General features: G+C 37.7%; 2 protein-coding genes across 6 annotated transcripts in view; one reads left to right on the forward strand and one right to left on the reverse strand.

Moving 5' to 3' along the window:
* gria4a (glutamate receptor, ionotropic, AMPA 4a) overlaps nt 1-17,500 on the reverse strand; it is a 137,328-nt gene that overhangs the window by 108,076 nt on the left and 11,752 nt on the right. The gene's annotated exons all lie outside the window — the stretch shown is intronic.
* LOC309506219 (uncharacterized protein) overlaps nt 1,897-17,500 on the forward strand; it is a 16,938-nt gene continuing 1,334 nt past the window's right edge. Inside the window, exons 1-17 of the mRNA XM_082179925.1 lie at nt 1,897-2,023; nt 2,200-2,409; nt 4,217-4,347; nt 4,441-4,603; nt 4,730-4,922; nt 7,650-7,724; nt 7,945-8,034; nt 8,825-8,899; nt 9,122-9,211; nt 10,006-10,080; nt 10,301-10,390; nt 11,125-11,230; nt 11,332-11,402; nt 11,491-13,579; nt 15,115-15,261; nt 15,342-15,395; nt 17,112-17,500. The exon at nt 17,112-17,500 is cut by the window's right edge and continues 1,334 nt beyond it. Coding sequence (XP_082036051.1) covers nt 4,242-4,347; nt 4,441-4,603; nt 4,730-4,922; nt 7,650-7,724; nt 7,945-8,034; nt 8,825-8,899; nt 9,122-9,211; nt 10,006-10,080; nt 10,301-10,390; nt 11,125-11,230; nt 11,332-11,402; nt 11,491-13,579; nt 15,115-15,261; nt 15,342-15,395; nt 17,112-17,365 — 3,678 coding nt within the window. The 5' untranslated portion in view covers nt 1,897-2,023; nt 2,200-2,409; nt 4,217-4,241 and the 3' untranslated portion in view covers nt 17,366-17,500. The remainder of the gene's footprint in view (nt 2,024-2,199; nt 2,410-4,216; nt 4,348-4,440; nt 4,604-4,729; nt 4,923-7,649; nt 7,725-7,944; nt 8,035-8,824; nt 8,900-9,121; nt 9,212-10,005; nt 10,081-10,300; nt 10,391-11,124; nt 11,231-11,331; nt 11,403-11,490; nt 13,580-15,114; nt 15,262-15,341; nt 15,396-17,111) is intronic.

The raw sequence follows: 17,500 nt of genomic DNA on the forward strand, positions 1-17,500 counted from the left end.
CGTATAAATATGGTTTAAATTTGTGCTTAATTAGTATTATTTATTATAGTATTTACTATAACACTTTACAATAAGGTTTAATTTGTTAACATTAGTTAACGACATTAGCATGAACTAACAATGACCGATAATTCCACAGCATTTATTAATCTTAATCTTAACATTTACTAATATATTATTAACGCCTACAATCAGTCAGATTCAAAAAATAAATCCAAAAATCTGTCCTAAATGAAGAAAACAAGTTGATTGAAAAAAGATTGAATCCAATATATGGTGTTAATATCGCATAATTACATATTTATAAGCTATTTTTTGTAGGTCAGTCATTTTTGACTGAAAAAAAAAAAATCCCCCAAAAAGTACAAAAAATATTTAAAAAATTATATTAATTTAGTAGTTTTAGTCCAATGCAAAAATATTAATGACATTTTCTGGGAAAATAAAATCCTCTCCGGGTCAAAATGACCCGAACACAATATAACTAATATTAACAAATCATTTAATAATATTTTTATTTGACAGGTTTCATTTTAATATCATTTTGTTATGTACTACTGCTATTTTTATTCGTTTTTTAATTGTGTGTATATATATATATATATATATATATATGTGAGAATACAAATAAATCAAAGCCATATATATATATATAGGATTATATTATTTCAGATATTAGTTTTAGTCATTTTAATGCTGCAATTTATTAATATGTATACATTTATTAATACATTTTATGTATTAAAACAACACTGTGATTTCGATCCATTTTAAACAGTTGAAACTTCATCTATAACGTGGCTGGACATCAGATTCCGTCATTTAAAACATTATAAGAGGACAAAATAAACTTTAAATGTAAGTATTTTATATCCTTCTGTAATTTTAATCCAATATATTTAGAGTTTTATGAACTTGGCAAAATTACTTTTTTCATCGATCATGAACAATGATTATCTTCACTGATCTTTGGCTAATGATTACTTACTTCAGAAATGGGTCAAAGGTGCGTTTTTTGGGTTATTTAAAAAATATAATTTTAATTTGGCTCAAATGAACGTATTACTGTCACACACACACGTCACATTTTCAACACTAGATATTGTTTGATAATTTCTAATATCTCTTTATCAAGTGTTTTGCATGTAAAGTGTGTTTGTGTTTGTGTGACACTTGCTTTGATGTTTTCTATAATCGATGACGTTTAAGTGACTGTTTGTGATCGCAGTGTGTAGACTTATAAAAATGTTGGTATAAATGCACACAAAACCCCAGCGTGTGATTCGCTAATCCACACGCACACACTCACACACACACACACACACACACACACACACACACACACACACACACACACACACATTCCGATGAACGAGACAATCGCTGCGAGCGGATAAATGATGACTCAGTAAAGAGATTCATTGAACCATCTCAAGACGTCAAGATCCAACAACACATGGGTAAACATTTACACATGATGCATACACACATACACTGACTATCAGACACACACACACACACACACACACACACACACACACACACACACACACAGGTCACAGACAGGTTCATGCATTACTCACTCAACTAGAGACCAAAACACACGTCATTAAGTGAGAGACTGAAGCTCAGAGGAGTTCAGCTCCCGGCTGTGTGATTCAGCAGACGTGAGGTTTAACCCACACACACACACACACACACACACACACTCGCGCGCGCGGCTGCGGGCGGATCGAGATTGTGTGTGTATGTGCTGTGGTGGTTATTAGATGTTTGTGATGCCTCATCGAGATGATGATGATGATTTCCTGACAAAAGAGCCTCATAAGGTCTTGAGCTTTTATTTGAGTCGAAATTAGTTCTGCTGCCCACAGGTGTGTGTGTGTGTTTGTGTGTGTGTGTGTGTGTGTGTGTGTGTGTGTGTGTGTGTGTGTGTGTGTGTGTGTGTGTGTGTGTGTGTTGGGATATGTGGTTTACACGGACAACACGCCGGACATTTCACCTGGGCTCCCCGGACCTAAGGGTAATATGGGGACTATGCCAAGGTCCTCATAAATCAAAGAGTGTAACTGCATTTGTTAGTGTCTGAACAACATAAATTCTCTTTTTCTTTGAAAGTCCTTATTTACCACTTGACCTGATTTTGAGTGTATCCCAGTGTATAGAACAGCGACCCCACAGCTGGGTTTTATATTGCAGTTTCATACACATTTCTGATACACACGGGGCATTTTGGCGGGCCGTCTTGTGATTGGCTGGTTTGCGCACGTGGGCGGTAACAAACGGAAGTCAACGGGAAGCTCCGCCCAGAAGCATGGCCTCGAGCAGTCGCTAATTAAATGCCTAATGGACCACACCTTGGAAGTGTCAGCTCGACGTCATTGGATTCACTGGATTAAATACATACAGGTAATAATTATATTTATAAATATAGTTGCATTTTTGCATTAAGTAGTGTTTCCTATTTGCAAGAAATGGTAACTTGTAAGTTACAATTACTGTAAAATGCTATATATTTACCACAATGTTAGCTGAGCTAGCTTGAGTGGCTATCAACATGTCCTGCTCATTAAGCCTCAGGCTAAAGAGGTGGAGGACAGCAGGTAGAGATGAGGACATTAGTAACATTGCCAGCAGGTCAAATTTGTTAGTTTTGTTTTTAAAATGAAAGCTAGCTAGGTTAAGTTGAGCTGTGGCTATCGCATGGCTTAACGAGCAGGGCGTAGCTAGTTAAAGCCTCGTTTAGCACGTGAAGTGGATGCCTGCAGAGAGGAGAGGAGAGGAGGACTAGAAAGCAGCTAGTTGACAACTCTGTTTTTTTTGGAATTGAAACAATAAAAGAACTAAGAGGATGTATTGATATCATCTTTGGTTTTCCTGGTCTGTAAGTAACTTAATAAGTTGATTAACAAGCTTATGTAACTGCCTGTCTGTATCCACGTGTAGCTTTTGTAATTGCTAAAGTCTGGACCTTTACTACAGACATTGTGTTTGTTTTATAGAATTAAATATTTTCTTAGTAGCCCAACATTATTGTATTTTTATGAAGTTGCAGTGACACAGGAAGGCTGTGATATCATTAATATGAGTACTTTTAGGCCATTAAATAAATGTAATGTGTTTATGATATTCTGTTAGTGTACTAAACCTGTAAGATAAATTAATTGGTACCATAGTAACCAACCACAATGATCAATATACAAAACATGAGGGGCAACAGACCTGACAGGTATCTTGTGCAGTGTGTAGAGTGTTATTAAAAAAAAAAAAAAAAAAAACTTAAAAACAGTGTTTACTGTTAATATAGCTCTTTACACTGTTCATTTAGTTAGCTGAGGAGGACAGAGGCAGTAGTATAAGCACCATAGTTTCTATAGCAACCAGTATGCTTACTGAGCCTCCTGCAATGTCTGGGTTTAGACTACTTTCCAGTAAACTTGTAGAGGGGATGAGACTGCCTTTTCTCTTGTAGTTTTACTTACTTTTGACCAAGTCAGTTTAGTTGCATGTTAATTATTTGAATAATTCTAAAACAGTTCTTATGCCGAAAGCATCACAGTGATAACATTTCATGTCCTGGTTCTTTTTAATGTCATAATAATCTGTAATTCATATTGACAAAATAAACCAAATTTAAAAGGACTTTGAACCCAAAAACACACTGAGTCCCATTACTGTCACATGAAGAAAGAGAAAATGTAGAGAGTATGATATAAAGAGAAGAGAATCTGACAGAATATGTAGGCTATCAATTTAAGATTTTATCCTGGAAAACTAAACACAGCTGCTCTTAGTTAAAACTTTTTTTTTCTTGCTACCTGTCTATTATTTTTGGATGATAACACTGAGCAAAATGGTCTATGAAGCCTACTAGAGATTCGCTCGATTTGGTTTTTGATTAGAGGAATTATCTTATGTGGTCAGTGACCTTCTACAATCAGAAAACAAAACCAGTTGGAGGAACGATGAAATTTAGTCTGAATGTGGTCCAGCAGACTCCCACCAGCCTGTTACTTTGTGCAAAATATGCTATTACACTTTTCAATGTATTCTTAAAAGAATCAATCAAATATGCATGTTCCAGTTATGAGCACATAATTTGGCTTCTGGCCAGATACATAACTATGTACATTACTAATTTACCCAGACTTTTGTTTTCTGATCATGCTTGTCCCAGTGAACATTGTAATCCTGACAATAACTTTTCATAATTTAGGCTGTGACACCTGTAAAGAGTAAACATGAAGCGGCGTAGACGCATTAATCCAAAGGATGATGCAAGATTTTATGTTACTGCTGAAAGTGACAAAGTGGGACTTGACATCAAGTACATCAATGCTGAAAAGGGTAAGTTGAATCTTCTGATTGTTTAATCATGATTCGACTTTAATACATATAATTTTTTGCCACTTATTTGTTGTTTTGTCTTTGATGAATTAGGCCGCGGCATCTTCGCCTCTGTTCCATTTGAAAAAGGAGACTTTCTATTGGAATACAGAGGTGATCTAATAAGCAAGCAAGAATGTGAGAGGAGACAGAGAATTTACCATGACCTCCTTAAAGTGTTTATGTTCGAGTTCCATTTTAATGGAAAACTGTGGTGGTACGTATGTCACTGGTTAATCTAATCAGAATTATGACTCTTTTTCTCTTTTCTCACGTCAGGTTAATTTACATTGCATTAGTATAAAAACTGATTGTTTTGAAAATGTTACTTGTGTTTTTGTAGTGTTGATGCAGCAACAGAGAATTCGTCACTAGGCAGACTCGTGAATGATGACCATATTAATCCTAATGCCAAGATTAAGTACCTCACTGTGCAAGGGAAGCCCCATCTCTGTTTGTTTGCAGTTCGAGACATAAGTCCAGGAGAGGAGATCACCTATAACTATGGTGACTCAGACTGGCCATGGAGATGCAAGGTGGGCAAAATTTGACTTTGTGAAATTGATAGTTCTCATAAAAGAAATACTTTAACCATAGAACATTTCACATACCAAAATACTGTACATTTTCCATCTAGCTTCAGGTGGAACATGATTTTTATAGCTTTTGTTAGCAGTTTGTTAGCACCACCTAACCAGCAGACCATAGATGATACTGACCATTACAGACTGGTAGAACAAAAACAATGAAGTCATCAAATGCTGTGTTCATCAGAGTGTAGTTTTCAAAGTCCACGGTCTACAATATATATATATATATATTTTTCTTTTTACAGGGCCTTGATGACAAAATGGCTCCAAAGATGTGTTGTACCACAAATCCCCCATCCACAACTGATGATACTGAAGAGGTATGTCCTCACAAAAGATAGATTTTTATTAATATCTTGCTATTGATTGTTAATATCAGAAAAGTTGTCAGTGAGTTTTAATCAAGGTTTTCTTCTGTCTTTCTGTCAACACTAGAATGGTTTATTTTATTTTTTTATTCAGATGTCAAATGTCCTCTCTAGTATCACGTTCCCAGGACTTTCTCTTTATTGTCTTTTGTCTCTGTTTCATCTTCTACAGCTGACCAATGAGAGCAAGTGCAGCCATACAGCCGTCAGCCACCCGAATCAGACTAGTCCAGAGCTCAGCCCACTCACCAAGGTTGGAGAGGTAAATTAAATCTCATGTACAACTTATTTGTGGCAAAATGTTAAATCTACCAACCTATTTCAATATGTGTGTGTGTGTGTGTGTGGTCGCCTGAGTAGAACATGCTTTATGTGGACAATGGAATGGAAGGACATTGTCTAAACGTGCCTTTTCAAGCTTCAGTCAGTATAATATCTGAGTGTATGTGTATCAAACACTGAACCCCACCCAAACATGACTTGGGAGGTCCATACAGTTTACAGGGTCCTGTCCCCAGAGGCATCACTTGGGTTTTTAAGAACACTTGGACTGCCTGCATTGGATCTGTATGTTGGTTTAATGTGAATGCTAAGTTGTTTGGTTACATGTAATGGAAAGGCACCCATTCAACAGCACTGACGAAAATTCATGACAAGATGTCATTTAAAAAGAATCATAGCAAATCTAAGAACTATAAAAGGACTAACCCCTCAGTCCATGTAAAAGCTTAGTCAATTATTCTAGAAGTCCAATCATTCTAGGAAGTGGGCTGACAATAGATAAACAACAAAGTAATCAAATGCTGTATTCATCAGTGTAGTTTTCATAGTCTACAGACTGTAGTCATGTGGCCTGTTCAGTGACTAAAGAACCGTTTCAGAGACTACATGTTTTCCACAAAACACTCACTGAAATACAGCCATGATATCTTTTCACTGAATGCTACACAGGGAACATCTTGTCTTCAAGATATTTAATATAATTTCTTTTTTTTCTTCTTTTTACAGGGCCTTGATGATGAAATGGCTCCTAAGATGTGTGGTACCACAAATCCCCCATCCACAACTGATGATACTGAAGAGGTATGTCCTCACAAAAGATAGATTTTTATTAATATCTTGCTCTTGATTGTTAATATCAGAAAAGTTGTCAGTGAGTTTTAATCAAGGTTTTCCTCCGTCTTTCTGTCAACAGTAGAATGGTTTATTTTTTAATTCAGATGTCAAATGTCCTCTCTAGTATCACGCTCCCTGGACTTTCTCTTTATTGTCCTTTGTCTGTCTCTGTTTCATCTTCTACAGCTGACCAATGAGAGCAAGTGCAGCCATACAGCCGTCAGCCACCCGAATCAGACTAGTCCAGAGCTCAGCCCACTCACCAAGGTTGGAGAGGTAAATTAAATCTAATGTACAACTTATTTGTGGCAAAATGTTAAATCTACCAACCTATTTCGATATATATATGTGTGTGTGTGTGTGTGGTCGCCTGAGTAGAACATGCTTTATGTGGACAGTTGCCTGAGTAGAACATGCTTTATGTGGACAATGGAATGGAAGGACAGTCAGTATAATATCTGAGTGTATGTGTGTGTGTGTGTGTAGTCGCCTGAGTAGAACATGCTTTATGTGGACAGTCGCCTGAGTAGAACATGCTTTATGTGGACAATGGAATGGAAGGACATTGTCTAAACATGCTTTTTCAAGCTTCAGTCAGTATAATATCTGAGTGTATGTGTATCAAACACTGAACCCCACCCAAACATGACTTGGGAGGTCCATACAGTTTACAGGGTCCCGTCCCCAGAGGCATCACTTGGGTTTTTAAGAACACTTGGACTGCCTGCATTGGATCTGTATGTTGGTTTAATGTGAATGCTAAGTTGTTTGGTTACATGTAATGGATAGGCACCCTATTAGTTATACTGGGCTACAAGAAGTCAGCTCCTGGCACTGAGGCTAACCACAAATTCTCCATCTACAATTTAAAAATATGAAGAAGGTATATCTTCATATAGGATATGCTTTAGATAAGCTGCATTCAAACATTCAAAGGAAAAAACAAAAACTCAGATAATATCTACAAGGGCTAATTTCTGTACAAACATTCAATTTCAATCTCATCCAGTGACTTCCCCTGCATGCTGGAAAGGTTTCCTTTCTCCATTGACAAAAGGAGTTTGGAAATCTTAGCCAGTTGTGTTGTGGGAACTGGTAATCTGTAGAAGTCGCGGTGAACGCAAATGTGTTCATCAGAGTGTAGATTTCATAGTCCACGGTCTACAATATATTTTTTATTTTTTTACAGGGCCTTGATGACGAAATGGCTCCTAAGATGTGTGGTACCACAAATCCCCCATCCACAACTGATGATACTGAAGAGGTATGTCCTCACAAAAGATAGATTTTTATTAATATCTTGCTCTGATTGTTAATATCAGAAAAGTTGTCAGTGAGTTTTAAAGCAAGGTTTTCCTCTGTCTTTCTGTCAACAGTAGAATGATTTTTTTATTTTTTTTAGATATCAAATGTCCTCTCTAGTATCACGCTCCCTGGACTTTCTCTTTATTGTCCTTTGTCTGTCTCTGTTTCATCTTCTACAGCTGACCACTGAGAGCAAGTGCAGCCATACAGCCGTCAGCCACCCGAATCAGACTAGTCCAGAGCTCAGCCCACTCACCAAGGTTGGAGAGGTAAATTAAATCTCATGTACAACTTAGTGAAGTTATTTGTGGCAAAATGTTAAATCTACCAACCTATTTCAATATATGTGTGTGTGTGTGTGTGTGGTCGCCTGAGTAGAACATGCTTTATGTGGACAGTCGCCTGAGTAGAACATGCTTTATGTGGACAATGGAATGGAAGGACATTTGTCTAAACGTGCCTTTTCAAGCTTCAGTCAGTATAATATCTGAGTGTATGTGTATCAAACCCTGAACCCCACCCAAACATGACTTGGGAGGTCCATACAGTTTACAGGGTCCTGTCCCCAGAGGCATCACTTTGGTTTTTAAGAACACTTGGACTGCCTGCATTGGATCTGTATGTTGGTTTAATGTGAATGCTAAGTTGTTTGGTTACATGTAATGGAAAGGCACCCATTCAACAGCACTGACGAAAATTCATGACAAGATGTCATTTAAAAAGAATCATAGCAAATCTAAGAACTATAAAAGGACTAACCCCTCAGTCCATGTAAAAGCTTAGTCAATTATTCTAGAAGTCCAATCATTCTAGGAAGTGGGCTGACAATAGATAAACAACAAAGTAATCAAATGCTGTATTCATCAGTGTAGTTTTCATAGTCTACAGACTGTAGTCATGTGGCCTGTTCAGTGACTAAAGAACCGTTTCAGAGACTACATGTTTTCCACAAAACACTCACTGAAATACAGCCATGATATCTTTTCACTGAATGCTACACAGGGAACATCTTGTCTTCAAGATATTTAATATAATTTCTTTTTTTTTTTCTTTTTACAGGGCCTTGATGACGAAATGGCTCCAAAGATGTGTTGTACCACAAATCCCCCATCCACAACTGATGATACTGAAGAGGTATGTCCTCACAAAAGATAGATTTTTATTAATATCTTGCTCTTGATTGTTAATATCAGAAAAGTTGTCAGTGAGTTTTAAAGCAAGGTTTTCCTCCGTCTTTCTATCAACAGTAGAATGATTTTTTTTTTTTTATTCAGATATCAAATGTCCTCTCTAGTATCACGCTCCCTGGACTTTCTCTTTATTGTCCTTTGTCTGTCTCTGTTTCATCTTCTACAGCTGACCAATGAGAGCAAGTGCAGCCATACAGCCGTCAGCCACCCGAATCAGACTAGGCCAGAGCTCAGCCCACTCACCAAGGTTGGAGAGGTAAATTAAATCTCATGTACAACTTAGTGAAGTTATTTGTGGCAAAATGTTAAATCTACCAACCTATTTCAATGTGTGTGTGTGTGTGTGTGGTCGCCTGAGTAGAACATGCTTTATGTGGACAGGCGCCTGAGTAGAACATGCTTTATGTGGACAATGGAATGGAAGGACATTGTCTAAACGTGCCTTTTCAAGCTTCAGTCAGTATAATATCTGAGTGTATGTGTATCAAACCCTGAACCCCACCCAAACATGACTTGGGAGGTCCATACAGTTTAGAGGGTCCCGTCCCCAGAGGCATCACTTTGGTTTTTAAGAACACTTGGACTGCCTGCATTGGATCTGTATGTTGGTTTAATGTGAATGCTAAGTTGTTTGGTTACATGTAATGGAAAGGCACCCATTCAACAGCACTGACAAAAATTCATGACAAGATGTAATTTTAAAAGAATCATAGCAAATCTAAGAACTATAAAAGGACTAACCCCTCAGTCCATGTAAAAGCTTAGTCAATTATTCTAGAAGTCCAATCATTCTAGGAAGTGGGCTGACAATAGATAAACAACAAAGTAATCAAATGCTGTATTCATCAGTGTAGTTTTCATAGTCTACAGACTGTAGTCATGTGGCCTGTTCAGTGACTAAAGAACCGTTTCAGAGACTACATGTTTTCCACAAAACACTCACCGAAATACAGCCATGATATCTTTTCACTGAATGCTACACAGGGAACATCTTGTCTTCAAGATATTTATTATAATTTATCTTTTTTTGTTGTTTATTCCTTTTTACAGGGCCTTGATGATGAAATGGCTCCAAAGATGTGTGGTACCACAAATCCCCCATCCACAACTGATGATACTGAAGAGGTATGTCCTCACAAAAGATAGATTTTTATTAATATCTTGCTCTTGATTGTTAATATCAGAAAAGTTGTCAGTGAGTTTTAATCAAGGTTTTCCTCTGTCTTTCTGTCAACACTAGAATGGTTTATTTTATTTTTTTATTCAGATGTCAAATGTCCTCTCTAGTATCATGCTCCCTGGACTTTCTCTTTATTGTCCTTTGTCTCTGTTTCATCTTCTACAGCTGACCAATGAGAGCAAGTGCAGCCATACAGCCGTCAGCCACCCGAATCAGACTAGTCCAGAGCTCAGCCCACTCACCAAGGTTGGAGAGGTAAATTAAATCTAATGTACAACTTAGTGAAGTTATTTGTGGCAAAATGTTAAATCTACCAACCTATTTCGATATATATGTGTGTGTGTGTGTGTGTGTGTGTGTGTGTGTGTGTGTGGTCGCCTGAGTAGAACATGCTTTATGTGGACAGTCGCCTGAGTAGAACATGCTTTATGTGGACAATGGAATGGAAGGACATTTGTCTAAACGTGCCTTTTCAAGCTTCAGTCAGTATAATATCTGAGTGTATGTGTATCAAACACTGAACCCCACCCAAACATGACTTGGGAGGTCCATACAGTTTACAGGGTCCCGTCCCCATAGGCATCACTTGGGTTTTTAAGAACACTTGGACTGCCTGCATTGGATCTGTATGTTGGTTTAATGTGAATGCTAAGTTGTTTGGTTACATGTAATGGATAGGCACCCTATTAGTTATACTGGGCTACAAGAAGTCAGCTCCTGGCACTGAGGCTAACCACAAATTCCCCATCTACAATTAAAAAAAATATGAATCATATAGGATATGCTTTAAATAAGCTGCATATAAATAAGATACGCTATAAATAACAAAATACAATGCAATAAAAGGGTAATCATATGTATGAGGTAAATTAAATGTCACATTGGTATTGGATTTAAAATGATTGGATATCGACATGTAAATATGAAATATCTTTCTGTCCAAACTATGTGGCATAAATAAATACTACAATTAAATTTTTCGCCAACAGTGTCAAAAACACCGCCTTGTGTGTGCAACAGTATCCTCCTTGGACAAGTGTGTTAGTTGTGTGGGACCCGTATCTTCCTTCAAGTGGCTTGGCTATCGATGCACAGGTTAGATATTTAGTGAATTAGTATAGAGTGTATATGTGTTGTGCTCTAACCACTTAAATAGACCTGCAGTGTTAACATTATTTTACTCAAATGTGTTCCAGTTTGTTCAGGGGTCTGGCATAAATCCTGCCTCAAGCAAATTAAAAGAGATGACTTTAACAGCACAGCACAGGTGAGTATCTACTAAGTGAGTGTTGAACTTGAACTGTCTATAAGATTCAATCACCATGTAAAATAATTTTGCTTTCTCACCAATTCAGGCGCAGCAGTCTCCTGAGGCTTCTGATGATGATCTGCTGTCAGATCAGGACAAAATTCTACATCCAGAATTGGACCAAAAATCATCTGATGATGCTGAGGACATGTCTGACAAGGAATACATACCTGACTCGGATTCAGAATATGATGATGAATATGATTCAGATGCCAGCATACCCTTAATGTCAAGTCAGGCAAGAGCTGCACATATTCAAGTAAAACCAGTAGTACCTGATGTTGGAACATCTTATGGGTCAGACACAGGCACCCCAGTTGTGCCCAGTATATCAAAATGTTGGCCACCCCTTAAAAATAAGATGATTCCCAATGCTGCTGACACATCTAATTCAGCAAATTCTATCAAAGACTCATCAAAGGAAAAGCTAGAGGATGAAGCTGTGACTCATGAACAAGAATTACCACATCTGTTTATGAGTAAAAAAAATTACTGTTATGTTTGTGGTAAGCCACAAAGCAAAATTTCCCGCCACTTGAAAACACACAAGACACATACTGAAATTGTCCAAGCATTTTCCCTTCCTGAGGACTCAAAAGAGCGCAAGATATTATTAGAAAAAATGAGGAATAAGGGAAATTTTAAACATAACATTGCAGTTTTGCAAGATGGAAAAGGATCACTGAAAGTGAAGAGAAAGCCAAAAGCTAAAGCACTGGCAGGAAAGTTTATCCACTGTATGTATTGTCAAGGGATGTACATTCGTAAGGAGCTTTGGAGACATGTCCGCAGATGCCCCTTTAAGCCAGAAAACGAAGATTTGGGTGACACACCTGGGAGAACCAAAGTACTGGGCTTGGCTGCAACTCTGGAGTCTACATTCTGTCAGCAGATCTCAAGTGGAGTGTGGAAGCTCCTTAGTGTCATGAAACAAGATGAGGTGGCCTCAGTTGTGCGAAATGACTTCTCTATTATTCAGTTTGCCCAGTCACTCTACAACAAACATGGACAAGACCCTACAAAATATGAATACATTCGACAAAAGCTCCGTGAAGTGGGGCGTTTGTTGTTATGCTTGCGTACAGAATTCTCAGTACATAACCTAGAGGACGCTGTTAAACCTGCTAACTTCCAGAGAGTTGTGCAAGCAGTAAAGAAAGTTTCAGGTTTTGATGAACAAAAACACTCGTACCAGAAACCAAGCCTTGCGCTGAAACTGGGGCATACACTGAAGAAAATCGCGGACATTATTCATTGTAGGGCACTCATGGCAGAAGATGAAGAACTGATCAGGCACACTGACATATTCAAGAAGTTGTACACCTCCAGGTGGTCTGAGTTGGTGTCTCACAGTGCCCTGAACACACTGAGTGATGCCAAATACAATAAACCATCAACATTGCCCTTCACTGAAGATGTTCAGATCCTTCATCAGTACCTAGAGAAATCTGCAGAAAGTGCCTTCTGCAGCTTGAAGGAAGAGGCCACCACTCAGAACTATGCTCAGCTTGCAAAACTCACACTTGCACAAATCATTGTCTTCAATCGAAGGCGTGCTGGGGAAGTTTCGAAAATGCGCCTCAAAAGTTTTCATGAAAGGGACAACACAAAGCTCCATGAAGATGTTGCACTGGGGTTGTCGAAGACTGAACAGAAGCTTTGTAACTATTTCAGCCGAATTGAAATCATGGGGAAAAGGGGCAGAAAGGTTGCCGTTCTGCTCACACCAAGTGTGGTGGATGCTTTGTCACTACTTGCCAGTAGAAGAACTGAATGTGGCGTTTGTGCCACAAATGTCTTCCTGTTTGCAAGACCAACGTCAATGAGCCACTACAGAGGACAGGACTGTTTGCGTGTTCATGCAAGCCAGTGTGGAGCAAAGCACCCTGAGTACCTTAGGTCAACACAACTCAGGAAACATGTTGCCACACTCTCACAAGTCCTTAATTTAAAACACAATGAACTTGATCAGGTTGCAGATTTCCTGGGTCACGACATTCGTGTTCACCGCGACTTCTACAGATTACCAGTTCCCACAACACAACTGGCTAAGATTTCCAAACTCCTTTTGTCAATGGAGAAAGGAAACCTTTCCAGCATGCAGGGGAAGTCACTGGATGAGATTGAAATTGAAGGTTTGTACAGAAATTAGCCCTTGTAGATATTATCTGAGTTTTTGTTTTTTCCTTTGAATGTTAATTTATAAACATCTAGACTTGGCGTAGTCAGCATCCTTTTCCTTTCATGTCCAAATATGAGTCGAGAACTACTATTCAGAAATATAAACTTAAGTCTACAGTATGGCTGGACAGTAATTCAAAAATATGTTTGTGTAGGAGGTGCAGTCGAATTACGTTAATTATTAACCTAATATCATATTGTGTAATCATTTATCTTATGTGCTCATGGACCAAATTAAACATAAACGCAGGTATAATAGCTCAAAACTACTCAAGTAAAAATAGTTACTTTGCAAAAAGTGGCAAGTACAAAACCAAGTACTATCTTTTCCCTAGGTCTTTTTATGTCCAGCTATTTATGAGAGTTTTACCAGAGCTGTAAACTATTTGAATAAATGTAATTAGTAACTGTACTTGAGTATCTTTTTGGCTACTTTGTAGTTGTACTGAGTATCAAAGATATTAGCTACTTTTACTCTACTTGACTACATTTTTTATGTACTTTTTACTCCAATACATTTGTGAGGAGTAATGCAATTACAAATTACATTTTGCATGGCACCTAACTTTTTCTGCAGCAGTTTATTTCTGCTATAAAGAAGTGATATTTCCATCTAAGTGGCATTGACTGAACTATATCTTGTGCGTTTTGCCCTTACTCACCCAAACTTGTCAAGTCTACTTTACGTGAATGCGAGTGCATTAGTAGGTGCTAAATCGCAGACGTTTGATTTAAGAGATGAGGTCATGACTGCAGCCAGTGATGAGCACATCCAGTACAACTAGACTTTGACTATTTAATTTTACTTAACATTATTTTATTTATCCACCATATTGACAAGGCCTTTTTGAAGGATATTGGTTTACGTGGGGCCTTTTTGTGCACTTGAGCTTAACTGAGACATGAGAGTTTGTAGACGCTTAAATAGATGGTTCACCCAAAAATGAATATTCTGTCATTTACTCACCCTCAAGTTGTTCCAAACTTGTCTTTGTTCTGCTGTACTAGTCAATGGCTGGCAAGATCTGCTTGGTTACAAAAATATATAAAATATCTATCTTTGTGTACTGCAGAACAAAGAAATGTATACCGGTTTGGAACAACTTGAGGTTGACTACATGAAGACAGAATTTTCATTTTTGGTTGAACAATCCCTTTAAGAGGCTGTTGTGTCGACCCTGATTTATTGCACTATTGAGGTGTTCAGTTTTATTTAGATTTTAGAAAATAAACATGACTTCTCATTTTACAAATCTATTGTTTCTTATTTTCACCTGCATGTCTCAGGTGTCAAGGACCTAGTGCATCTTTGGGCCTAAATTTAGTATAAGTAAAATACTAAAGTACTGTTAAAATCACTTTCTCAAGTCGTATTGGTAACTTGTAACTTGTAGTAGAGTCATTTATGCTGCAATGTATCTGTCTTTTTACTCAGTATGGTTTTCAGGTACTCTTTACACCTCTGAGTTTTACTAATGCCATTTTCCAGATGAGATTGCGTTAAGTGATGCTGAAGACAGTGGGAGCGAATCTGATGACAGCAACACAGATCTCACCGCATCAGAGTTTGGAACTGTGGAGCCTATGGCTATTGACTCTACAACCACAGAGCAAGACCATGACATGGGAGACTTTGGTATGTTAACTCAATTCATAGTCACTGCTGATAAAATGTATTTTTTACAAAAGTAACTTGTTAAATTATGTTTTCAACAGGATCAGTGTCATTTGTGTCATCCACAGTGAGTGAGAGTGTACCTCCCTCTGAAGGTAAGATTCAGATTCAAGAGGTTTATTGTCTATGCACAGAAGAAACACAGTTGTTTATAGACCTTATGCGCCAGTGAAACGAGGGTGCCGCCATCTTTAGTATATTGTCTTTTAACTTTCGTTTTTGCGGTCGCTCTGTATATTTCTATGGCGCTGCTATCCAGGAGTAATTAGCTTTTGAAGTGGATTTACTTAATGTAAAGTTAACGAACGTTATCATGAGGATTGTAATGTTTAAAGCAGATGACTAAACAAATGTCAGTCGACCGGGAAGATTTTAAAACGAGCCGTTCATTAATAAACGCAAAATCGCGGTGAAAATACAGACCGGAAGTCAAAAGACAACGAGCGCAGGGCTGAGAAGAGGCGGGACAACATAAGGTCTATACCCTACGATGAAATTCTTACTTTGCCCAACTCCCTTAAAGGGATACTTCACCGTTTTTTCATATTTAACCATGTTATTCCCCTAACTAAAACGAGTTGCTACATACCTCTCTCGTCTCAGTGCGTGCACTCAATCGCTCTGGCGCACGGCGACACTTTGATAGCACTTAGCTTAGCCCAGTTCATTCATTAGGATCCAAACAGAGATGAAGTTAGAAGCGACCAAACACCTCCATGTTTTCCCTACTTAAATAGTTACTCAAGTAGTTATACGACCAAGTATGGTGACACAAAATAAAACGTGGCGCTTTTCTAAGCGAGTAAAAAGGATAACTATAATGTATGGCGGAATAGCACTGGGAGCACTTTGACTGTGTAAAAAGTCAGTTTTTATGAAAGTTTAATATGAAAAAACGGTGAAGTATCCCTTTAACAGAAGGATTATTATGCACGTATTTGTGATGTTTCCTGTCTCTGAAGTTTTCAACTATCAAAATGCAAGAGTAATCTTAAAGAAAGAGATATAAATAAATAGCCCTAAATTTAACTGTACTGCATTTGTACAAAACATCTTGTCTGCAAGGGAGCATATACACTTACTTTATTATCAGGTAATGTATCCTGAATTTGAGGTAAAAGTAAAGTTACCTCCTCCTCTTCACATGTTCTCTTGATTGCCCATGAGTACGTATTAATAATTGTCTTTTTAGCAAGTTGGTTAAAAGACTAAAAATGAATTGGTCTGAATGACTGAGTCACAACATGCCACAAAATCTGGAAGATTAAGAGGTTAAAAGTAGTATTAGGCTGATTGTTATGTACGGTTTCAATATCAAGACTAAACTTTCAGACCAAGTTCCATCACTATTTAGCTAACCTTATGAAATCAGATTTAAACTGAGAATCAGACCTTAAACCCCATAGTATTTGTTTCATTTAAAATACGGTGTGTTGAAGTACAATGCCAAAATTACTTAAGACATGTTACTAATTGTAGTATTACTTACTGCAATTAATTCAAATATCAAAAGGTTTGGCCACATAAATAGATGAACAGCAAAGACATTCTAAAAATACACTCCATATTGTCCACACTCTAATGTGGGCTAGTAAAGTTGGTGAAATCACATCGAGTGAGACACCAACTGATACCCAAAGTGAATTAAGAAAAGTAAACTGCAATTTTTTTGTCAACTGTGGCATTAACTGAACTCATGTTTTGATGGCTTCAACTGGACAACACATTTTGTTTGATTGATATATATATATATATTTATTTATTTATTTATTTATTTATTTTTTTTTATTTTTTTTTTGCTTATCTTCCAGAGAATTATGCTGATGAGGAACATGGATCCAGAAGAGTGGCAAAGAAAGTGTGGTCTAAGGCTGAGGTCGCCGCAGTAATGCGACACTTCAAAGGTCATATAAGCAGGGGAAAACTGGCCACCAAAACTGAATGCAGTCACTGCAAACTGGTGGAAGACCCCGTGTTGGCACAAAGAACAGTGCAAAATATAAGGGACTTTGTTCGAAATAGAGGAATAGCTGCAAAGAGGCAGTCAGAAAAAGAAAAGATTTAAATACTCTGACAATTGTGGTGGTGTTTCTATGTTTGTGTTAAAGGAACACGCCGACTTTTTGGGACTTTAGCTTATTCCCCGTATCCCCCAGAGTTAGATAAGTCCATACATACCCTTCTCATCTCCGTGCGTGCC

Source organism: Leuciscus leuciscus (assembly GCF_965113295.1).
Source record: "Leuciscus leuciscus genome assembly, chromosome: 9".
Taxonomy (NCBI): domain Eukaryota; kingdom Metazoa; phylum Chordata; class Actinopteri; order Cypriniformes; family Leuciscidae; genus Leuciscus; species Leuciscus leuciscus.